This window comes from Typopeltis vanoorti, chromosome 3 (genome assembly GCF_054136105.1).
Source record: "Typopeltis vanoorti isolate ZY-2024b chromosome 3, IOZ_Tvanoo_1.0, whole genome shotgun sequence".
NCBI classification, from domain to species: domain Eukaryota; kingdom Metazoa; phylum Arthropoda; class Arachnida; order Uropygi; family Thelyphonidae; genus Typopeltis; species Typopeltis vanoorti.
The window spans coordinates 4,685,417-4,711,262 of record NC_143551.1 but is presented as its reverse complement, the minus strand read 5'-3'; the positions used below and the strand labels follow the sequence as shown (position 1 = coordinate 4,711,262).

Below are 25,846 nucleotides of genomic sequence, written 5' to 3'. Positions count from 1 at the left end.
AAAATGCATGCCAAGAAATTCTTGGACAATAAGAGCCCAATGTGGTAGCGCTCCATCTTGCTTGAACACTACATTTGGCTAATGATCTTCCAAATGGGGGTAACAGATATTATAAATGTAGCATGTCCAGATAATTCACTGCTGTAACTGTTTTTTCCTACAAAGAAAAAGGGCCCAATTATTTCCAAATATAACAAAACACACCAGACATTCACCTTTGGACTATCTCTATCGATTACCATGAGGATTTTCTGATCCCCATATTCTGCAGTTATGACGATTTACCTTTGCTGATATTGAAAACGTTACTTCATCACCAAATATTCATCTGCAAAGGTAATTTTCATCAGCTTCAACTTTTGTCAAAATGTCTTGGGTAAATTGGAATTGGATGGTTTATCATCCAGCTACAAAGCCTGAACAATCAGTCTGTAGGAGATGAACATGGTTATGAACAATCCTCCAAACAGTTGTTTGTAGTATACCTAACTGCAAAGAAGCTCATCTAGATGATTTTTGTGGGTTTCAAAAAAATACTTCCTGGATTCAATCAACATTTTCCTGCGAAGTGCTCAGTCTTCCTGCCCCTTTTTGAGGCTGAACACTACCAGTCTCTTGAAATTGCTTTAACCAACGTCGGATAGCATTATCTGAAGGTAGATGTTTTCCATCCCGAGTTCCGAGTTCTGTAACAATGTTGCATTGTGATAATGGACTCTGTTTCGAAAAACCAAAGTACGCATATTGCTTTCTCTTGAATAGTCGCCATTTTGAAGTATGATGTCATATTATCCCCTAGACATTAATGCAGCGAGTACAGCATTGCGAAATATAACTTTTTGAGTTAAACTTTCATGTTCTGAAAGCAGTTTTATTTTGTTGTTTCCAGTATGAAAATTATAGGCCATGGAAAACCCAATAATAATTTAAAATCACCCTCTCTCTCTCTCTCTCTCTGTGTGTGTCTGTGTGTGTGTGTGTGTGTGTGTACACTAAAGGGCACTATGTCCATTTTTTCATGCATCCGAAGTAAACGGCTACTTGTCCACTTAGTGCTCTTTACCTCGACCATGATGGCACATAGCGCCCTTTCCAACTGGCTAATCCGCTTATTACACACAGGATGCTTAACATTAAAACATTGAAATATACCTAAAACTCAATTCCATAAAAAAATGGACATAGTGCCCTTTACCTCCGGTGTACAGATATACACACACGTATGTATATATACACACACACATGCATGCACTCCTTGGAAAGAAGTCAATGGATACTACCATTGTGATGAACAAACAGCCATGGCACCCACCTTAATAAGATCTAGGACCTCCTTTTGCTGTAGTGACTGCAGCAATCTTATGGGGGCATACTTTCCACATGCATACAATAGCGATCAATGGGAATTTTGGACCATTCTTCCTGTAGGCATGTAATGAGGTTCTGGACTGTTGTAAGATAGATGTCCCCCTGACCTCGTCCAACCTCCAGTTCATCCCACAGATGTCAATAGGGTTGAAATCAGGGCTATATGAAGGCCAGTCAAGTGTGGTGATGTTCATGTCTACAAACCACACAGTTACAGCAGCAGCCTTATGACAAGGTGCATTGTCTTGGTGAAAGAGAATGGTCATTTCCATAAAACGGCACTAAGTAGGAAGCATTGCATTGTCCAGAATGCTCAGATACCTCTTAGAGTTCAATGTTAGTGGCACCATAAACAGAAGTCCAAGGCCAAATCAGGCAAATACCATTACACTGCCAACTCCAAATTTCATAGCTGGGGTTACACACTCTGGTAAAAGATGTTCAATGGGCATCCATCCATCTGCTCAGAAGTGAGTGTAGTGTGATTTGTTGCTCCATCCAATTTTCCAAACTTCCATGTCCCACTGCACATGCTCTTTGCACCACTGAAGATGATGCTGCATGTTGCTTCAGGGATTTGCATATTGCAGGTCTATCATGGAAATCCATGTTGTGAGCCATGGATTTCCACGTTCCGAATGTTTTTGTGTAATTCGTGTTCCAGTCAATGCTCTGAACTCTGCATTCAATGTGCCAATTGATGAATGGTAATGTTTACTTACAATGGTGGGGAGAGCTGAAAAGTTCTGATAAACACCTAAAACATGGTTCTACCTCAATTCCTTCATGATGATTATCACAAATTTTCAACACACCATCGTATAATCCTTTATAGCACTCTACATTCACGACTGGTGAGTGTTGTGGGTCATCCACTGCAAGTAGCACTTGCAGTTGATTTTCCATCATGAGCTTCCATCTCACTATGGTATCACTGACTGTTCATCTGGGATGGCCAATTTATCAACAATTTGCCAAACAGATAGGCCTGCAACATGTCATCCTATCACAATGCCTCTTTCAAACTCCGTCAGTTCCCTTCTCGTAGCCAGACACATTTGCACTGACTTGGGAGCATTATATTCCTCCAATTTATACTAGCTACAAATACGTGACTCGTTGCATGGCACAAAGCATCTTGCTCATGGGAGAGTCCATTGAATTTTTTCCAATCAGTGTGTGTGTACACACATATATGCATATTTTTTTTTCTTGTTTACAATCATCACACCGAGTTTTTTATACTAATTAAATTTTACTTTTTTTCTATAAGCTAAAATGTGCAGTTCATTATTATAGCATTTAAAGAGAAACTGCAAACATGAAATCAATAAAATGACATTTTAGAGAATTCTCAGGAACTGTCATTTCCCATGAACAAGGTTGTGAATTTAGAAACTCTGGTGACAGAAACTGTGGCTTTGATATAGTTAATCAGTTCACAATCACTGGTATTAGTGAAATACGGTTAACAAGAACATTCTAATGGAAATAAAATGTGATGGTTATAGCATTTTTCAAAAAATGCAGGAAAGGTAAAAGAGGTGGTGGGTTATTAATGATTTGAGAAGAGTTGTATCTCTCAATGCAGATGTAGTAATGATAACAGCTTTGAGGTCATCCATTTGGTTCAAGGTTGATGCAAGCACAAATTTTAGATATTTAGTAATGTGTTGGAATTGGCCACGAATTGCTGTAGGATATTTGAAAATGTTCAGGCAGTTGTTCAGGCAGTTCAGGTGTCCTTTAAGCATGGAAAAATTGACTCGAAGCAGATTGGAGGAATTCAATTTCCTCCAGATTGACTGGAGACTGAATTCTTTGAGCTACTGAGACAATTATCTTATGCAGCATGTAGTTAAAGCAACATGCAGGACTCAAGTGTTAGATTTAATAATATCATCTCATACAGTGTTAGCAGAAAATATCAACCACGTCATGATGCTACCAACTGGGGAGAGTGATCATGTGATTTTGACAGTGGCTAGGCTGGTGCCAGCTTCACAAAACAAGAGGGCAATGTGTGCAGTGGTTTCATCACTGTGTGCAGTGAGTTGAAAAGAAGAGAAACCAGCTGTGCCTCGGACTTGTTCCATTATCAGTTACTTATGTCAATAAGTAACTGATAATGGATTGAGTCCCAGACACTGTTAGTTTCTGGAAGTCAGATGTATTCCTAAGGTTATGAGGATAAATAAAGTAGAGGTGAAATGAATAAATCATGGAATTATGCAGAAGATTCCGAGAAACAGGATGTCATGGAGAAGATATAAAGAACAAGTTATCCGGTGGCAGCAAGAGGAGTATAAGGTGTGGGCTAGGAAGGTGAGAAGTGTTGTAAGGAAAGAGAAATTGGCATATGAAATGAGATTGGCTGAAGCAAGTAAAGCAAAACCCTTGAGAATTCTACAATTACGTTAAACAGTAGAAAGAAAAGGTGAATATGGAAGACTAACTTCAATTGTTAAAGATGGAACATGAGTCACATTCAAGATATAGTGGAAATATTCAATGAGAATTTCCTTAGTATATTTCATGTGGGAGGGGATATAAGAGTAATGTTGAATAAGAATGGGAAGTGTTTAGAATATTAAATAATGTTGATGTTAAATAAGGCTGTAGGACTGGATGTGATCATCATCATCATCATAATGCTAATTACGGGTATACACCATATTGATCTGTTTCAATCTCATTATCCATCCAATATCCTTTCTTGAAGCCTACCCTGTCTTCTCTTTCCAATTGGCTTATATTTTAGTATTTGTTTAGGATATTGGGTGTTGGCCATTTGGTTTACATGTTCTATCCATTCCATTTTCGTTTATAATTGCTTAGTTTTTCTTCTATTGATTTTGTTTTTAGTTGTTTTAAAATGTCTTCGTTCCTTTTTTGGTCTAATAATGCATATTTTGCAGTTCTTCTCATAAATCTCATTTCACTTGTTTTTATTCTTTGTTTATCTTGTTTGTTTATCACCCAAATTTCACTACCGTATAATAATGTGGGCACTGCTAAAGTATTGTATATTTTCAAGCATGTTTCTTTTTGTACTATATTTGGATTGAGTGTTCTATTTATCAGGCCTATAATCTGTAAAAATTTTGAAGTTTTTAATTTTATGTCTTTTTCTCCTTCATATGATATTTCACATCCAAGATAACTTTTTAGTAATTATCTGTTCTATTATTTTATTATTAAAGTAATATATAAATTATATATTGCTCTTTGTAAATTGTCTTTCTTATCTGATATTATTACCTGATCTGGAAATAATAGCATATTTATTTTGTTATTCCGGGAAATTTCTCTACTTGTTTAAGCTATTTCACTATTAATATTTCATTAATGTAAATATTGAAAAGTGTTGGAGACAAAGGGCATCCCTGTCGTACTCCCTGGTTTATAGTTTGATTTTCAGACATTTTTCCATTTATTTTTATTTCATTATTTTTGTATATATTCAATATTGCATGTATTAAAGTATTAGGTATATTTATTCTTTGTAATATATCAAACAGTATATATCTTTTTTACTTTGTCAAATGCTTTTTCGTAATCTATAAACAAAAGACGAGTTTCTAAATTAAATTCTCTTCTTTTTTCTATAAGTAGTTTTAAACAGAAAGCTGCATCCATTGTAGAGCATCCCTTTCTAAATCCAATTTAACATTCTAATAATAGTGTTTCACTGTATATTTTCAGTTTTTCATTAAGTATTCTACTATATATTTTGTAGCATGTATTCAATAAACTAATACATCTGTAATTAGCAGATTTTGTTTTATCCTTTTTTTTAATTTTTTTTAAATATAGGTATTACTATACTTATATTCCATTCTATTGGTATTTGTCAATTTGCATATATCTTATTTAAAAATTTTAATAATCTTTGATGAAATTTTTTCCAGCAAATTTATACAGTTCGGAGTTTATCCCATCTTCTCCTGCTGATTTGCCATTTTTTATTTTATTTAGGTTGTCCTTTAATTCTTTCATTGTTATTATATCATTTAAAGTATAGTCATCCCTCAACTTATGTTCATTCGAGTTATGTCTGTGACCCCATAATGGAATAAATAACATTTTTGACTATACTTTCGAACAAGACGCAAGCGAGCATAAAGTAAAAAGGTTTTTATTTAGCAACAATGCAGTAGCAACAGCGCATTCAGCAGCAACCTCCTTGGCAGTCAGCATGTGGCTTCAATAGTTCCTCTGTTGATTTTGTGTTTAAAAAAATAGGTTATTTGTGTATTTATCCTTAAATATTTCACGATATTATGTGCAACATGGCTCCTACATACTCAACTAAGAAACCTAGTGAAGAATCACAGAAAAAGAGGCAAGCAATTGATCTTGAAACGAAATTGCAAGTTCAACGATAGTGACAAAGCAATGAAAAGATCCTATCAATGATTAGGAAAGCTACTTCCATCATGCATAGGGGACCTGAACCAAAAGCGCATATCTTAGCACTATGACCATAACTGCTAAGGCACTAAGTCTCTTCAACATGTTGAAGGAGAAAGCAGGACCAGATTAAGACTATGAATTCAATGCTTCTTCCGGTTGGTTTATGAGATTCAAGCAACATTTTGCACTGCATAATGTGAAAATGTATGGTGAATCTGCAAGGTCCGATGAGAAGGCTGCCAAGGAGTTTGTGTAAAAATTGGATAAAAATTATTATGGAGCAAAATTATTTGCCACAGCAAATATTTAATATGGATGAGACTTCCTTGTTTCAGAAAAAAAATGCTCGAGCATACAATTCATCCACAAAAACCTCTATGCCTAAAATCTAAGCCTGGTTTCAAAACTCTTAAAGACTATGTTACGATTCTGTTAGGGAACAATGTGGCTGGAAATAAACTGAAACCATTTGTGATGTGGCACAGTGAGAATCCACAAGCTTTCAAAAACATTATAAGCATACTCTTCCAGTTCATTAGCGGAGATATAAGAAGACGTGGATGACTCAAAAATTGTTTGCAGATGCCTTAATCATCCGTAATGCCAGTGAAATGGAAAATGTTATGTGAAAAAAAAAAATGCAGAATTTAAAATTTTATTAATTCTAGATAATGCTCTAGATTATCTGTCTTAAATCGGTGATCATCACCAAGTTCACGTTTCTCCTTCCAAACACTACTTCATTGATCCAACCGATGGATCAGGGAGTTCTTGTAGTGTTTACGGCTTATTATCTACGGAGAACTTTTTTACAAGCCATTTCTGTTACTGAAGGAAATGACCAGACTCTCGTGCAATTCTGGAAAGCATTCAATATTTATCATGCTATTAAAAATATTGCTGTAGTTTGGGACAAAGCAATCTCTCAATGTATAAGTGGCATCTGGAAAAAAGACATTAAAAAGGTTTGTACACGATTTTGGAAGTTTTGAAAAAAATGAACTTTGTAAATTGAGTGAAGAAATAATGGGCCTAGCAAATAATCCGAATCTCAAAGTGAATGATGACGACATAGTTCAACTCGTAGAAAGTTGACCAACGAAGAATTGGTCAAACTAGAGGAACAAATTGTTGCAGAAGGGGAAGAACGAGAAAAGGAAGAGGAAAAAGAGAAACAAGAAGAGGTAGTTAAAAAATTTACAGTGAAAGGTCATGCGAAATGTTCTCTGAACTTAGCGATGTTCTCAAAATGGCTGAAGACGTGGACCCCAATGTTGAACGCTACTTATTAGTAGAAAGGGAAGTACATGATGCATTTGCTTGCAATAAACATATTTATGATGAAAAGAAGAAGAGGAATAAGCAAAGCACATCAGACATTTTCATCAAAAAACAAAAGCTTACACCAGAAGAGCTGCAGTCTGGTCCTTCACAGGAAAGGTAATGAAGATGTGATTGTGGAGGAAAATTGGGGGATTATTCTCCTGTTTTATAGTGGCAGTAATGCACAGTACAGTTTTATAATAAGTTTTAAAAATTAAAATGACAGTATACTTATTACTGTTAAATCCCTAACTATAACTTTGTTGATTTAATGTATCAACTTACGTCCTGCCGGATGTAACGGAACCCTGATGTAAGTCGAGGGATGACTGTATTTTGAAAGTTTCTGGTGTAATTTTTTTTCATGCCAGTATTATCCGTTCAAAGATCTGTAGTAATTCAAGAATTCTTTTACATCTTTATAATTTATATTTGCAGTTTCTTTTATATCTGCATTCATGTGTTTTAGTATTTTATATGCATTGGGCAGGGCGGGATTTAGACTTGCTGAGGCTCTAAGCTATACAAAACCCAGAGGCCACCTACTGTTTTAAATTAAGCTGTAGCTTTTTTAGCTTATAAGTAAATCCAGCACTGGCATTGGGTCTTATTTTGTATATATCATTTTCTAGATATGATACAAATTTTTCCCAGCTTTCTCTGTCTCTCTTTCTGGTTTCTCTTTTGGCTATTGCTCATCTTTTTTTTAAATATTCATGTTTAAATAAATATTCCTATATTTTGTCTCAGTCACTGAGACATCTTCAGGGATTAAAAAAACTAATGTAACATATACACAAATACCACACAATAATAAGCCAACCAAGTGGGTGACTCTAAAGTTCCTATCTAGATGGCTACAACCACCCTCTATGGGTGGTTTAGGTGGCCTGGAATATAAGGTGGGATCTCTGATGATTAAAAAAAAAAGAAAAGATTAATGTTTCCCAAATCTTAGGAAGCTTAATGCAACCGTATTTATTTAGATTTGGTTGATTTCTGAAAAGCTGCTGCAGATTCTAAAAATTGTCAAAACTGAATTACTGCGCTGTGTGAATCAGGTAAGCTATAACTTAAATTACTATAGCTTATACCTGATTCGCACAGCACAGTAATTCAGTTTTGGCACTCTCGAGATAGTTCCCACTCACACTAACGCCTCATGTGCTAGACCTGCCAAGCGGACAGCGGTTCAAACTTGACTGTTGTTGTTGTTCCAAACTTGTTTATATGAGAAGTTCATTTTTTATCTTGCTAGGTTTCCAGTTTTTTGTGATATTATGTACACCTGAAAAAGTCAACATTCCGACGAAACTGGTTGTATTCTAATTAAAAAGTTTTTATCTTATCTCGGGGGTTCTAGTAAGTAAAATTCTAATATAAAAATGTCTACAATCTGAGTAAATACCCCTAATAATATCTATTTACCTTCTGATGAGGTTATTCTACAATGCATTAAGGAGCATCAGAAGATTCTGGAAAAGATTGGACTTTTCATAAACAGGTTAGTTTTCTTCAAAAGATGCAACTTCCACTCTATCATCCCCAAGTTTTTACAATTTAAGGAATCTATACGTACAAAACGCCCATAGCATCTATCTTAGAGCAAAACTTGAACTGTTAAATGAAAGGATTACAGACATAAAATATATTTTAGCTTCCGTATTCTCTAAAAAAAGATGCATTAGAAAACAGCCTAAAATCATTTTTAGACAACAGACCTTGGAATGAGGTTAAAAATATCAGCTCACACCGTGCTTCCAGATCCTAACCCATCAATAAATTGTCTCTTATTAGGAAATTTAATCGCCTTAAACAGGAACAAACTCATCCATCTTCCATTCCTTTACAGGACCTAAAAAATGTTGTCATAAACAAATCTTCACAAACCCTTCTTCAGAAGAAATAAGTGTCATGTTCCGTATGTAGAGGCTTAAAGCCGCACAGCTTTAAGCCTCTACATACGGAAGAAATAAGCGTACTTTCTAAAGGGCTCAACTTCGTCCCGTAACCTACTTCTATTCCAAAGGAACTCTTTCTCACCAAAGCAGAAAAGGCTGCTGCCTCACATCTCCCAAAACAAGCAGCGAACCTACTCAGAATAGAAGCTATTTTTACAATCAACAATAGTTGTCCGCCTCCAGATAATTTATCTCATGCTGAAAGAAAAGCTATCCACCAACTTCGTAATAACAACGACATTATTATTTTACCAGCAGACATGGGAAATGCAACAGTTGTCCTTAACAGTTCTGATTACCGCACCAAGATCAACAATTTATTAATGTCTAATACTTACTCTCTCTTACAAAGTGACCCTACGAGGGAACTTCACAACCGGAACAATAACCTTCTCAAGTCAACCTCGGAACTTTCAAGACACACCAGGTTATCTCTCCATTCTCTTCATCCCCTGATTCCCAGTTTATACAGCCCACCAAAAATCCACAAAGCAGACACACCTTTAAGACCGATAGATGAAGACTTATCACTTGCAACCTGTCAAAATACCTTGCCTCATCCTTGAAACATCTCACTGGAAATTCTTCCTCTTATATCAAGAACTCTGCAGATTTTATATCTAAGGTAAAAAATTTACAACTCAAATTGTAAATTTTTTACAACTTGAGTTGTAAAAAAAAAAAAAACAGACAGAATGGTCAGTTTTGATATTATCTCTCTCTTTACTCTCTTTACAAATGTTCCTACTGAAGAAGTCCTCAATCTCCTAAACAACAAACTCTCCAAAAATATTTTCTCCTTATTAATGCATTGTGTAAACTCTGGCTATTTCTTATTTGAAGGAAAAATCTTTAAGCAAACCAGCGGCTTAGCTATGGGCAGCCCATTGTCTATAGTGTTAGCCAACATCTTTCTTGAAGACTTCGAGATTAAGGCAATTTCTAGCGCTACACTAAAACCAAAACTGTGGCTTCGATACATAGATGACATCCTTATTATCCATGTATCAAATATGGATACGCTGAATACCCTACCAAAACTTCATTCTTCCCTGAGTCAACCCAAGCCAAAACATCACCAACTTCAGTTCCCAGGAGTATATAAAATCATCTGTAGTTGTGGGAAGCCATATTATGGGCAAATCGATAAGTCTATCTCACTACAACTCAGGGAGCATCAACATGATATCTGTTACAACAGAACCTGTGCAAGCGCCCTCTCCAGTCATGTCCTTTTCTCGACCAACTCTAATTTAGAAGAGTGTTAACTCCAGACAGACTGGAATCTTACTACAAATATCCATAAATGCCCTCATGAATTAGGAAGATGCAAAATCAAAGGAAATAGTTCTGGACCCCTCACACCAGTAATTTAAGTTATAGCTTACCTGATTCACACAGCACAGTAATTCAGTTTTGGTGCTCTCGAGATAGTTCCAACTCACTAACGCATCACGCTAGACCTGCCACACGGATGCCAGTTGAAACTTGACTGTTGTTGTTCCTAACTTGTTTATATGAGAAGTTCATTTTTTATCTTGCTAGGTTTCCAGTTTTTTGTGATAGTATGTACACCTGAAAAAGTTGGCATTCCGACAAAACCGGCTGTGTTCTAATTAAAGTTTTTATCTTATCCCGGTGGTTCTAGTCAGTAAAATTCTAGTATAAAAATGTCTACAATCCAAGTAAATACCCCTAATAATAATAATATGTATATCCATGATATATTTCAGGATAAGAGAGGAGATATTCAGTTGTTTGCTGATCAGCGGCAGAAGATACATGTTAGCTATGTTAGTCAGGCTCAAGCAGCCCCAAAAAGGGTTGGTTAGTGATTTAGGTTTATTGACATAACCCAAGAAGGAAAATCTGATCATGTTCTGATATTTCAGTATTATCAAAAAGTTAGTTGAAGTTGTGCAATTTCTTTCTTGCAATAAATTAGATAGGACTGAGTTTGTGTAGCATTTTACAAAGTTATTCTCGCTCCACTGAAGTATAGCAAGGAGATAAAGAGTTTAGAGCACTTTCTGCAAAATTATGCACCCAAATTTATCAAATGAAAAAGACTGATACGGTGTATGTGATCTGCAAAGCTATGGATAGGATTTCAAGTCAGTAAGGGCAGATCATTTATATATAGGAGGAAGCCAGTGACCCAACTGCAAAGGGTAGAAGACAAGCCATAGGATGGCAGGTTGCTGAGAAGGCATGCATGCCAAACTTTCAACAAACCTTCCCATGGCTTGAGTCCAAAGCTGGTGATATAGAATAAAAGATAGCTGTGGATCAAGAGAGATGAATCAATGGCAGAATCACATTAAAAATGAGAATGTTAGGAAGAAACCTGATATTGTCATTAATCAGGAATGAGTGAGCAGAGCTAATTCAAGTGGTATAGTTACTTAAACAAAATGGGAGAAAAGGTTAGCAAAATGGGTGTTTTTTGCCAGGATGACAGGAAAAAGACCCAGAAAACCAGGATCTAGATGAACCGATACAGTAAGAAGCACTAAGAAGGACTGAAATATAAGATCTGACAATAAACATTAAATGATAATGATGATTAAACCCTCATCTAAAGATTGACAATATTTGAGTCCTGATAGATAACAGGTTAGTTTGGAAGAAAATGGTAAATAGGAAGTTAGTAATGATGTGTTTTTCCTTGTTGTACTATAATAATATCCTGTACAACCCCTGAGGGTACATATCAGAAACTGGATGATGACTTTTCATCACATGTAATAATATCCTGTACGTCCCTTGAAGGTACTTATCATGAATGTGATGTCACTGGATACACTATGAAATGTATTTTTGTCTTTGTGTAATGTAATATTTTTCATGTTAGGCAGAGTTGCCTCATCCATGTAAACTGGCTTCTTGGAAACATAATTAATGCTCTGATATGGTAATTATCCCTATCTAAACAGTCTGTTATGGCTGTCTACTGCAAGTGTTCTCCGGCCAGTTTACCAATTTTGCAGCATGAAAAATTGGAGTTTCAGGAAGGAACAACCCTGCCACCTACAAGATCAACTAACTTACTTCCTGGATGCATTTTGCATCCTAGTTGAAATTCAAATTGAGGTCTTTACAACCCAAGGGCAATGTCAAAAGTGAGTTACAGAAGCTTTCAAAAGTGGTAATTACCTGATATTTCTTGAACAGTGATATGATGCATGCCAAATGTTATCCATTACAACACTCATTAAAATTACTGCTAGAAATTTATTTAAAAACACTTCTCCTAAAATTCTGAATTTTAGTTTGTTCCTAATACACTTGGTTTTCCTTACCTTGACATCTACATTACTAATGGAAAAGGCAAGTCAAAAATAAGAGAATTCTGGTAGAGTTTTAATATTATTGGTGATGTTATAGATAAGATTGGCACAAAGTGGGAGAATATGAGCTAGAAATTGTCAATAGCATGGAAAAATTTGTGGTTCCAAATTGTGCCTGATTTTTGAAAAATCTGAATCTGTATAATGCCAGTCATGAAGTATCTTTTGCAACTTTTGAGAATGGGTTGCCAGTTTTCTCACTGGACACACATTGCATAAGATAGATGATGGTTCCCTATCTTTAACTATGCAACTAATGCTGGGATCCCACAAGCTTCTATCCTTTCACCTACAGTTTCTTCTATACACTACTAACATGCCTCAGTTGACTATCAATACACAGTTTTGCCGACAACAATACACTACATTTCACCTTCTTGCTTGACAAACCTTGCACCAAACAAACCACCAAAATTCACAGAGCAACAACCTCTGCAAACCTAAATTCTGATCTCCAAACCACTCTTCAATGGGGTTCGGATAACTTTGTCGATTTCAATGACTGCCAAAGCAATTCTGTCTTATTTCCCACATAAAAGATCCATATTCTCCTAGCCTTACCTTTGACAGCACTCAAATCTCGAAGTAACAAGATGAGTTGTCTCTCTTTGGGATTAACCTTACATCAAGACTCTTCTGGCATAAACATATTACAACCATTGTCTCCATAAAATTAGAATCACATCTAATTAAAACTTAGAGTTGCTTTTTCGCTCAAAACATTATCTCTGAACAGCTATTAGCCCTGTATAAATCACAAATTTGCCCATCCCTCAGATACTGCTTACACATCTGGGACAGTGTCCCCAAGAGCTCCCTAAAAATTCTCGATGCAATACAGAAGAGGGCAATCAGAATGATAAATTACTCATCTCTTACCAACTCCCTCCAACCACTTTTGCACAAGCATCTAGTATCTACTACATGCATATCCTATAAATATTTCCATGGTAAATGTTCTTAAGAACTATCATCAATAATTCCCTCCATCCACCCTCTCTACCAAATCCACTGAAACACATGCAGCTACCACCCAACATCTCTTCACAGTCAAACTCCATACTCTTTGAACAAGTTTCTCTTCCTCCTCCTTCATTTCTAGTGCTGCTGTATTGTGGAACAGTCTTCCCTCCCATGTGTTTCCCAAGGGATACAATGTACAGGCCTTCAAATCCAATGTGAACAAGTTCCTTGTTTCCTAATTCTCTTGCCAAACACAGTGCTAATGTACTATAGGTTGACCTACCACCCTCTCGTGTATGGGCCCAACATAAAAAATAAAAACATGGCACTGATAGAGAGAGAGTGAGTGAGTATGTGTGTGAGTGAGAAAAAGAGAGAGGTCATCTATTAAATGGACTGTCCTCTTCTAGATGCTATCAAGAATTTTTGGGAAGATTTTCATGCACTCCCCAAATGTGCAAACAGCATTCTAAGGATGGCGAGATTTGGATTTGTATAGGGTTAGCAGCTGCACCAGTGAAAGCAGTGTGTTGAGTGGAAATGGCTACCAACTTTTTGAATGCAGAGGATGCAATGGATCTGATATTTAGCCAGGAAAGGCAAAAGGAATAAGTCAGTCAAAGAAAAGAAATGTGATCTTGGGTTTCATCAAAAGTTAAGAGGTGAAGAAGATCTTTCTTATGAGAAAGAACACAAGCTTGTGATTTGGTAGCATTAACATTGATAAGGTTTCCCTCATCCCACTGGAAAATTAATTGAATCAGTGGTTAATGAATTGGGATAAGGAAGATCTTGATGCTTGGAATGTTTCAGCATTACAAAGGTTGTCAAATGAAGAGAAGGAATGGAATTGTACTCTTAACAGAAAAACTACAGATAGGATTTGAAGTCAGTGACAGAAAGTCATTTTTATGTATAAGAGGAAGAACATAACCAAAAGTACAGATACACATGGGGGGGGGGGGGGGAGTGACCCAGCACTGTTGGAGAAATCTGGAAAATATAAGCCATTCATCACAAAATAAAGTGAACATCCTGAGAGTAAACCGATGATCCAACTGCAAAGGATAAATGCATCAAGACAAAGTGTTTGTCAGACTCAATAAAAATGACCTGAAAATTCCTGCGATTTTCTCTAAACCTTTTCATAACTTATGAACAAAAGGAAATAATTCTGGCTAGGAGATTCTTTGTGAGATAAAAGTGGCAAGATGCATAATGTCACTTATTAACTTGGTAATGATTTAGGTCTAGGCAGTAAAGGAGTTACCAAATGATGACCATTATTTCTGAAAGAACTCAGCTGAGGATGATGAGTTAATAGCTCACTTGCTGACTATCTCTTTTTTTGAAACAGGCTGGATATAGGATGGGTGTTAAATTCTTGGACACAAGCATACATTTTTTCTTTTCTTTTTTACATCAAAATTGAAAGATGTCCATAGAATCAGCATACCATATATCACATCACATACCATATATCACATCAGAATAAATCACCAGAATACTAAACAAATCCAGCTTGCTATACTTGATATAAACTGTCACCTATCCTATCAATTAAATAAAAAAATTGATCCTGCAGTCTATTCCACACCTTTTGCTAATGTAGCCCTGCATACTATTCTCAGAAAGGAGATAGCTTAAGCATACAAAGAAAAAGAATGTCAAAGACACATCAGGTATTTAGAACTTAGAGCAAAGGCCCTACTGAGCATGTAATTAACATACACAAGGTCCTGGAAGTTGATAATAAACAGATTCCTCCTAGAACATCTCCTCCACTAACTCAAGGATTGACAGCATAAGACTCAATTTTGGGAATTTCTTATAGAATTCCAATTGCCATTGCTAGCAAAACAAAAATTTCCCAGCATGTCTTATCACTCATGCACTAGCACCAAGAAACATTACCATAAATATCTTGGTGTATATCAGCCTTTGTGCATATTGCTTTCCTCTAGTGAATTCAGAATGACTTGAAAATGGCTACTGAAATAATATATTGCAGATTGGTTTGTCTACAGGACTACTGCTAACTACATTAGTAATATTGTTATATCATTGCAATACATGCAAAGAAAAATTCATTAACTATTTGCGTGAATGAAAATAAAACAATGGTAATTTGACTTCAATCATCCAGTATTGCTAATGGTATTTTATATATTAAAGTAATAATTTAGCATAGAAATCATAAAATAATATTACACAAGAATGTTTACAACTAAACTTATCCTATACAAATGTACTGTTGAAACTGCATGCACCAAGTCTAATTAATTACATACAATGAAAACCAGCTGACTCAGAAAAATATGAAAACTTAAAAAAGAAATGATTACAATATCTAAATATCAATTTAAAGGCATATAAATCCAAAGGTAATTTATAAAATACCTTCACAAAGAATTCTTTAAAAAATCTATAAAAAATATTCAAAAATGCAAAAAAAAAATCTTTTTTTTTTAACATACTTACCTCTAATAAAGTAAATTCATGATTCACAAAAAGAGCCAAAACAGCAACTGGAGCAACAAGGAACTCTATGCGAAATGTATCATGATTTCTGTTGTATGTAGCTTTGAATTTTGCAAACATTAAGTATACTGTTGCACATGATGCAGCAATGAAAACAACTTTCATAACAGAGTTATACAGAGAGACATAATTAGTCAGAAGATCCAAGTACCTTGCTGTGTATACAACAGCAAACAATATTTGACTTTTACCAGAGATACCTGGAATATAATGAATAATTAATGCTAATGGCATGTGGTAATTCAAATTATCACACATTATTAATATATTTGTGGTAGATGGCTTTGTGCGCTGTAAGTGTAGTTGGTAGTAGTGTAGTTTAAAAAATTAAATAGTAAGGAAGATGGTAAGATGGGCAGAGTTGAAGAGAGTGCACACATGTAATGAGTCCTTAGACTTCTTGGAGGTATCACATAATAATAGTAATATCTCTTCTTTTTGAATGAATTATAAATAACCAGGTTTTACTAAGATGTGTTTTTTTTTTTTTTTATTAATACTAGATGTGTTTCCTCTACGTTTCATTGTCTAACAACATCTTCAGGAGGTTTAATTTAACATAAAAAAAATAAAAATAAATAAAAATTTCCCAACAGTATTTCTATAAATTGAAAAGATTGTAAGGGGTGCTTAAGGGTCAAAGCTGTATAACTGAGAGGAGACCTCCACATGGCCTTTAAAGGAATGCGGAGAACCGATCAGGGCTTCTGACCTAATGTCCAATCCTCACCATCTCGTGGTGTACCCTGTTGGGTATCTACTTTGATACTGAACGAACGAGGATGGGCTGGCAATTTGGGATTTAGCCGACCAAATTGTATTCATATTGGTTAAACCAAAATAAAAAATGATGGTACAACATAACAAAATTTCATGCCGGCTGGGGCGTCGCCCGGGTTAAACAAGGCTCCCGTTGTTTTCGGCAGTGAACCAGGGCGAACAGCGAAAAGTCAGCTACTGGAACAAATCTGAAAACACACCCCAACTCAACATCACCAGAGTTAAAGATCGGTACTATCAATATAAGAAGCCTGAATGGCAAAGAAATGGAGCTAGCTGAGGAAACAAAAACTGGTGAGATCTTTCTGAACAATAAGTACAATTTATTATATTCAGGTAATGACAATCAAGGAAAAGAAGAAGTAGCCATAGTATTCAACACAAAATACGAGGCTAATCTTCTTGAATGGCAGCCAGTCTCAAGTAGAGAAATGTGGGCAAATATGAGAATGGGGAACTAGACAATGAGACTTATTTGTGCCTATGGTCCCACAGAAGGTTCTACTAAGGTAGAAGTGGAGGAATTTTTTGATGCTTTAGAAAAAGCAACTGACACAATGAAAAAGGAAAAATTGGTCCTTGTTGGGGATCTAAATAGCAGAGTAGGAAATGATTGTCAGACATACAAAAATATTTTGGGAAAATTTGGAGAAAAGAGCAAAGCTAATAATAATGGCAAATATCTGTTGGATTTCTGCTCAGCACATGGACTGGTTATTACTAACACCATGTTCCAACAAAAAAATGTGCACAAATTCACATGGAGAGAAGAGGCTAGGAATAAGAAAAGTCTCATTGACTATGTTATTGTTGATAGTGATGTTTTCTCCCTGGTGCAGGACACAGAGTGTACAGAGGATTTGAAATTGGAAGTGATCACTATTTAGTCTTGAGCAGGATAAAATTGAATTTCATATTGAAAGGAATAACAGGTAAGAAAGTTTTAAAGCGAATAAAAGTTGAGCAGCTCTCAGATGTGAACTGTAGACTAAAATACACAAAGATTATTGAAGAAAAAATTAAAGAGTTTGAGAACAGAAACCAAACGTTAGAGATTCAGTGGCAAGCCTTGAAGAAAACCTTGATTGATTCAGCCAGAGAGGCATGTCGTGAGGTTGTCTGCAAGGATAGAAAAATTAGAACTCCATGGTAGACACAGGAAGTTAAAGAGGCAGTGAAGGAAAAGAAGAAAGCACAGTTATCAAACGTTCCTGGCAAATAAGTCAGCCTGTGCTCTTAGAGAATACAGAGACAAATGCAAAAATGCTAAGCACTGTGTAAAACTAGCTAAACAAAAGTCATGGGAGGACTTTGGCAAGAATATAGAAAATAAATATCAAGAAGGTGGCAAAATATTCTGGAGGTTGTTGAAGAAGCTTAGGAATGGAGGAAAGAGTGCTGTAAAAGGAGTTAGAGATGATAAAGGTGACATGAAAATGGAAGAAAAAGATATCCTTGAAGTATGGAGTAATTACTGTGAAAAACTGCTAAATGAAAAGAGCAGTGATGACAGCACAGTGTTAAAAAACACTGAACAGACATGCAGTCAGGAATGCATATCCATACTTGAAGTAGAAAAAGCCATCAAAGGCTTAAAATGTGGAAAGGCAGCAGGAGTGGATGATATTCGACCAGAAATGCTGAAGTATGGTGGTATAAAAGTCTTACAGTGGCTGCACTGCATAGTTCGGAAAACCTGGACAGAAGGACGAATTCCCGATGATTGGAGTAGAGCTCTCATAGTTCCCATATATAAAAAGGGAAATAAACTGTATGTGAGAATTACAGAGGTATTTCCCTACTAAGTGTTCCTGGCAAGATCTATGCAAGTATACTTGAGAAACGATTGAGAAGAATTGTGGAAGAAAAGCTTGGTGAAGAACAAGCTGGATTCAGGCCAAATAGAGGCTGTCAGGATCAGATCTTCACTTTACGACAAATAGTCGAGAAAGCATGGGAATATAACAAAGATCTGTATTTAAGTTTTGTCGATTTGGAAAAGGCATATGACAAGGTGCCAAGCGAGAAGCTATTCAGTATGCTAAATTATATGGTGTCAATGGGGCATTATATCAAGCAATACTTAGTCTTTATTAGAGTTGTAAGTCAGCAGTTAGAATTGAAGGAAGTACAGGAAGATGGTTTAATGTTAAATCTGGTGTCAGACAAGGATGTACATTATCCCCTCTGTTATTCATTATCTATATGGATCACATTACGAAGGAAAGTGGTATTAAACATGATATCAAAATTGGAGATGTTAATGTCAGCTCTTTGCTTTATGCGGATGATGTTATACTTCTAAATAAATCTGCTACAAGTCTGCAAGATTCTCTGACTAAATTGAATAACTGTTGTAATAGATATGGTATAAAGGTTAGCAATAAAAAGACAAAGACAATGAAAATAGGCAGAATCATTGAAAATGTTAACTGTGTTGTGAATGGAGAACCTGTAGAACAAGTAAAACATTTCAGCTACTTAGGCACGATTTTTAGTGAAGATGGTAAATTGAATATAGAAATAGACAACAGAATCAACAAAGCTGGTATGGTAGGAAGTCAATTGAATAAATTCATATGGAATAAGAGAGAAATTAGTCGGAACACTAAATTAGCTGTATACAAGACAGTGTTCAAACCAATTTTAACTTATGGATCTGAGAGCTGGGTCAGAAGTAAAACACTTGACCATAGACTAGAGACCGTAGATATGAGAGTCCTGAGAAAGATTAGAGGCGTGAACAGATGGCATCAATGGCAATATCATATTAAAAACGAGGATATTAGGAAAGAACTTGATGTTGTCAGTATCCAGGAATGCATTAGCAGAGCGAATCTCAGGTGGTATGGTCACTTAAATAGAATGGGAGAGAAAAGATTAGCAAAATAAGTGTTCTCTGTCAGGTTGGCAGGAAAACGACCCAGAGGAAGACCAAGATATAGGTGGATTGATACGGTACAAAGTGCCTTAGACGATAGAAATATAAGATATGATAATGTTGGAGTCTTGAAAAGTAACAGACTGATTTGGAGGAAAATTGTTGATAGGAAGTTAGTAATGATATAATTTTTTCATGTAGTACTATCATATCCTGTACACCCCTTGAGGGTACATGGCAGGAAATCGATGATGATGATGATGATAAGATTGGAATGATAGTTTAATCGCGCGTAGCATTAAACTCAACACATTTTTTAGATAAACTTTCAAACATACAAATTTCTCCATCAGAAATATTAGAATCAATAGAGATCTTTGAAAACCCATTTCTGCCAGATATCACGTCTCTTCCATCGCTGCTTCAAATCCTCATTCTTTATGTGAAAAGGAAATTTTTACATCCAAATATATGATTTGGTAATGGACTCACCTCCATCGCAACTTATACATGGAAAAATTTGAAGAATATCAGCTAAAGAACAGTCAACCTTAAAACCATATGTATGGTGGATATATGTGGATGACATCTTTATCATCTGGAAAAAAGATGTGGAAGATTTTCTATATTTTCTGAATAATCGACATCTGAAAATAAAATTCACATTCAAAGTAAAAATGAATGGAAAATTACCATTCCTAGACATCCTTGTCAACAAAAACATAACTAGAGGATTATCATTAGAAGTCTATAAAAAAGAAACCAACACAGGTAGGTACCTATGGGCAAGCTTGTTCCATCACTCTAACAAAAATTAGGTATAATCAAAACTTTAAAAAACAGAGCTTTAAATACACCTAAAAATGAAACTAAAAGAAAAAAAAACTTCAAATCATATTTAATCAGTTCCTTCAAATAGGACAAAACGGGTGTTAAAGAAACTTATTTTCTGATGAACCATCCCAAGATAACTAGGAAATTAATTACAAACCACAATATTCATGCCATATGATGGCAATGCATCAAGAAAAATAGCCCAAATATTAAAATGAGGCAACATCAGAATAGCCATCAAACCAGTTAACACCTTACAAAGCTTCCTATATTCCTCTAAAGACCATTTTATAAACATAAAAGTTCCATTTTATAAACATAATTGAGTATACAAGATTCTGTGTTCTTGTGGAAAGATTTATTATTATTATTGTATGGGCACTTCCATGGAGTCTGAAGACTAACTGTGGGAGATCCAAACTATTCACACAATCTATCATATTTCTCCTTGAACCCATTAACAGACAAAGCATTCACAAATGACTCTGGCAACCCATTCCGCTCATTCACAACTTTCCAAGCAAAAAATCTAGTCCTCACCCTACTAACCACACTTTTAATACTTCCAGGGATGACCCCTTGTTCTGGTCCCTCCAGCTAAGTGCTGAAAACATTTCCCCTGCATCAACCCTATAAAATCCTTTAAGCAACTTAAATGTTTCGATCATATCCCCTCTTTTTCTCCTGTCAACCAATTTCTGAAATCCACATACCTTTGACCTATCTTCATAGAGAACAACATTCCACAGACCACTCACCATCACTCGCGTCTGAATCTTCTCCACTGCTTCTTCATCCTCTAGAAACCCAGGAGACCAGACTTGAGCACAGTAATCCAGATGTGGATGTATCGAGACCTTATAAAGGGGAATAACAACTTTGTCATCTCTACTTGTTAATGTGTTCTTCAATAGCCAAGAAATCTTATGGGCTACCTTAGCAACTTTAGCAATATGTCCTCTAAACTTTAACTCTCTGATACCACCACCCTTAAATCTCCAGCTTCCTCTATTTCATGGCGTACAGTGCCATTAAGTGATAGCTTGTAATCTGTTTATCCCAAAATGCGTAACTTTACATTTCTCCACATTGAACTGACACTTCTGCCCACACTGACAGCCTATTTAAATCTTCCTTCAAGATCTCCATATCACCTTGATTAACTATTACTCTACCTAATTTTGAATAATCAGCAAACAACCAAATATTTCCTTTCAAGTTATTTCCTATATCATTTGTGTACAAATTAAATAGCAATGGTCCCAGCACTGAACCTTGTAGCACACCACAAGTCATCTGTTTTTGCTACGATTCTGTCCCTCCATATACCACTTTTAAATTACTGTTCAGCAGCCTTCCTCTTATCCACTTAACCAGTGTCATATCCCATTTATTCTAATTTGTATAACAGAGTTCTATGTGGTATTCTGTCAAATGCCTTTGTAAAATCCAGCAGAATCACCGTATGGCCATTTCCTTTATCCAATTCTGCTATTATTCTGTTATAAAAAGATAGTAAATTATTAAGGCGTGACTGACCCTTCACAAAGCCATGTTGCCCCTCATCCAATATCATACTTTTATCCACCCATTCTTGAACTCTTTTTGACCAACTTTTCCAGTACTTTTATCACTACATTTCAGCACTTGAGATATTGATTGGTCTATAATTTGCTACTGCAGTCTTAGAACCTCCCTTATGCAAGGGAATTATTTTGCTCTCTTTTCACTCCTTTGGAACTCTACCAGAGCTGAACTGTAATGTTGAAAAGTAATGTCTCGTAATTAGCAATGGCCTTCCTTACCATACTGGTCACCCTTCTTGCCTGTGCCTTGTACTGCTTGTGGACTTGCTGATCACCTTTTTCTTTTTCTGCAACCCTGCTTGGTGTTGCTATTCATCCATTTAACTCCTGCCTGATTTATCCTCCTGACACACAAGACCAGACAGCCTAACAATTTCATTGAGAGAGGAAGCTGACCATCTCCTTGCAGCCTTTAAACAGTCATATCCTACACAAGCATCATTACCACAGACAAGAATCTTTCTACCAAGACTGGAATCAATGAAATCAACTCCTGGCTGAGCAGGGTGACAGCATCACAATCCACTTTTCAACTTAGAAGTAACATCATTGCCCCTCCCAAAAAAGAGGAAAGGAAAAGATTTTCCTGTTGGTCATTTAGTTATTTTGATTATTTCCTGTTGGTTATTTAACAGCACAGTGTGATAATGATCATATAACTTACTTTTATGTAAATTTATAATATTTTCTTATAGTAACTGTTATTTTCAATTAAGCTGCAATATCATCCTATAATATAACTGTTATTTGCATGTAATGTGTAATATCATTTTATAATAACTGCTATTATCATATGACTTGTAATAATACCTTACTTCAACAATTAATGAGCATGTAAACTCTCTGCCTGACTGCAGAGAATCAATGCTGGTTCATCCCTGTACATAAGATTGTTATTTTTATTTTTAAAAAATAGCAAATATATATATATATATATATATATATATATATATATATATATATATATATATTTGACTATCTCCTATGCACGGCTAATGTTTCTCCTCTCCAAATCCTTATGTCATGGCAATGTTTTAAGCTGATCCCTCAGTTTGTCATAATCACCTACTTTGTAGTTAAGACACCCCCTTCTTAACATAATATTATCTTATAAATAAAAAGACAAAGATCTGTGAAAATAAGTAGGAATTTCTAGTGAAAATGGCAAACATTAAATATGGAAATAGACAACAAAACAAGCAAATCTGGTGAAATCTGGTATAGTGAGGAGCCAAATGAATAAGTTTTATATGGAATAAGAGAGAAATTAGCCAAACCATTAAACTAGACGTATATAGGATACAGGACATTGTTCAAACCAATAAACTTACGAATCTAAGAGTGGATTAAAAATAAACCAGATGTTCAAAGACTAGAGATCACAGATATAAAATTTCATTGAAAAATTAGAGGTGTGAACAGATGGAATTTGATTGTTAGCTTTCAAGAATGTATTAGCAGAGCTAACCTGAAATGGAATGGTCACTTAAACAGAATGGAAAGGAAAATAGGTATTTGATGCCAAGATGGCATGAAAAAGACCCAGAAAAATAAGACTAAGATGGTCTAGGTGCTCTAATGCAGTCAGAAATGCCTCCAAAGCCAGAAATCTAAGAGATGACAATACTGGAGTGCTAATACATAACCAATTAATTTGGATGAAAATTTTGATTGAAATTAGTAATACTATAAACTTAGTCCTGTTACAGTATTCTATACACCACAGCCCCAATGGCACTTATCACGAATATGATGATGACAACCTGTAAAAAATATAAGATGTCAATTAATATCAAGAAGTCAAAATAATGAAGATGGAAGAAAGAAGAAGCAAGAATAATGTTAAATAATCAAGTAACACACAAGTGAATATGTTTTGTCTACTTAAATTCACTGATTAGAATTCTTTTTATGTGACTCCCACCCACAAAAAGTTATAAAGCTATAGTAGGATTTTTTTTTTTTTATTAATTTTTATAATTTTTTCTATTATTTTAATTATTTTACATAAAAAACTTTACATCTGGGCATTTAGCAGCTCTTCTATGGTTAGAATGCTTCCAGAATCTGAGTTGTTTTAATAAACCTAGCAAAATTAGTTAGAAATTGAATTATATGTAGACTACATTGTGGTTAATTAGATTTAGGTTAATTTTGTCCTTAAATACAAGTTATACTGTATGGTAGAGTAGAGTAAGTCAGGAAAATTAGAACTACTTCATGAGGAAATGAAGAGATATCGGTGGGATATACTAGGATTGGCAGAGATGAGATGGACATCATCTGGAGAGATCAATGGATGCAAAGTAATATGGTCAGGACATGACACCATGCATGAAGCAGGAGTTGGCTTCCTTCTTAGCAAAAGTGCTTGAGAGGCACTGTTAGGCTACAAACCAGTTAATTAATGAATCATAGTAGCAAGATTTTGGGCAAAACCATTCAACATATTAATAGTCCAGATATATGCACCCACATCTAACAGCACAGATGAGGATATTGACTTATTCTACAAAAATCTGACAGAGACAATAGAAACAATACCAATGCAAGATGTGCTAATTATTAAAGGAGATTGGAATGCCAAAGTTGGAATAGACAATGATGGTTGGGAAAGAGTCATGGGAAAATATGGTTTTGGAGAAAGAAATGAACGAGGTGAAAAACTGTTAGAATTTGCCGTGGACCATGAGATGATGATCTGTAACACAAAATTCCAACAAAAGGAGTGTAGAAAATGGACGTGACAATCAAATGATGGGAAAACCAAAAACATTATTGATATGATTATGATTAAAAGAAGATGGATAACATCAATACAGCAATGTCGAACTTTTTAAGGAGTGGATATAGACTCGGAACAAAGTTTAGTGATTGCAAACATCAAGTTGAAATTAAAAAAGAAATATAAACTCCAACATCAGAATAGAAGAGATACAGCACGAATAAGTGAAGCAGAAATAGGAAGAATGTAAAGAATCTTTTCACTCGAATTTACGAGTGAAAAGAGTAATGAAGGCAACAGAAGATGCAGTTGAAGAAACAGTACCAGAAGAAGAGAAGATCAAGAAGAAATGGATTACACAAGAAACAATGAAATTAGTACAGGAGAAAAGAATGTTGAAGATAAGAAAGGTTACATCAGAATTAAAGATGAAAAAGGCAAAGTATTGATGAATAAAGAAAAAATTGTGCAGCGATGGACAAAATACTGCAGTGAGTTATATGAAGAAAAACGAGATTCAGATAGCATTGGGAAACTGACTGAAGAATTGAAGCAGTTTCAATTCTTCACCAGGTAATGAGCATGATATGGACATTTTAAGAGGAGAGGTAGAAAAAGCAATAGGATGGCCTAAAACACAACAAGAGTCCTGGTAACGATAACATTACTGGAGAAATGATTAAATAAGGTGGTGAAAGTATGGTTACAAAAATGCATCAACTATGTAATATGGTATGAAAAGAAGGGAAAATGCCAGAGGAGGGGGTGAAATCAATATTAGTGACATTATACAAGAAAGGAAATAAGCTTGAATGTCAAAATTATAGAACACTTGCCTTGATAAGTCACCTTGGTAAAGTGATGATGATCATATTGACAAAAAGATTGAGAACACAATTGGAAGCATACCTTGCAGACGAGCAGGGTTTAGGAAGGATAGAACTACAATTCGAGGATTTTGACAATGAGGTTAATAGCAGAGAAAGCTAAGAGAAAAAACAAAAACATATATATACTTGCTTTGTTGATTTTCAGAAAGGCATTTGACAGTATTGACAAGAAACTGACATTAGCAGTTCAGGAATCTATGGAATTGATAAAAAACTAATAGCTATATT

General features: G+C 35.3%; 1 protein-coding gene across 1 annotated transcript in view; it reads right to left on the bottom strand.

Moving 5' to 3' along the window:
- Positions 1–25,846, bottom strand: part of LOC150107875 (ER lumen protein-retaining receptor-like) — a 78,009-nt gene that overhangs the window by 35,845 nt on the left and 16,318 nt on the right. Inside the window, exon 2 of the mRNA XM_090415402.1 lies at positions 15,863–16,122. Coding sequence (XP_090271528.1) covers positions 15,863–16,122 — 260 coding nt within the window. The remainder of the gene's footprint in view (positions 1–15,862; positions 16,123–25,846) is intronic.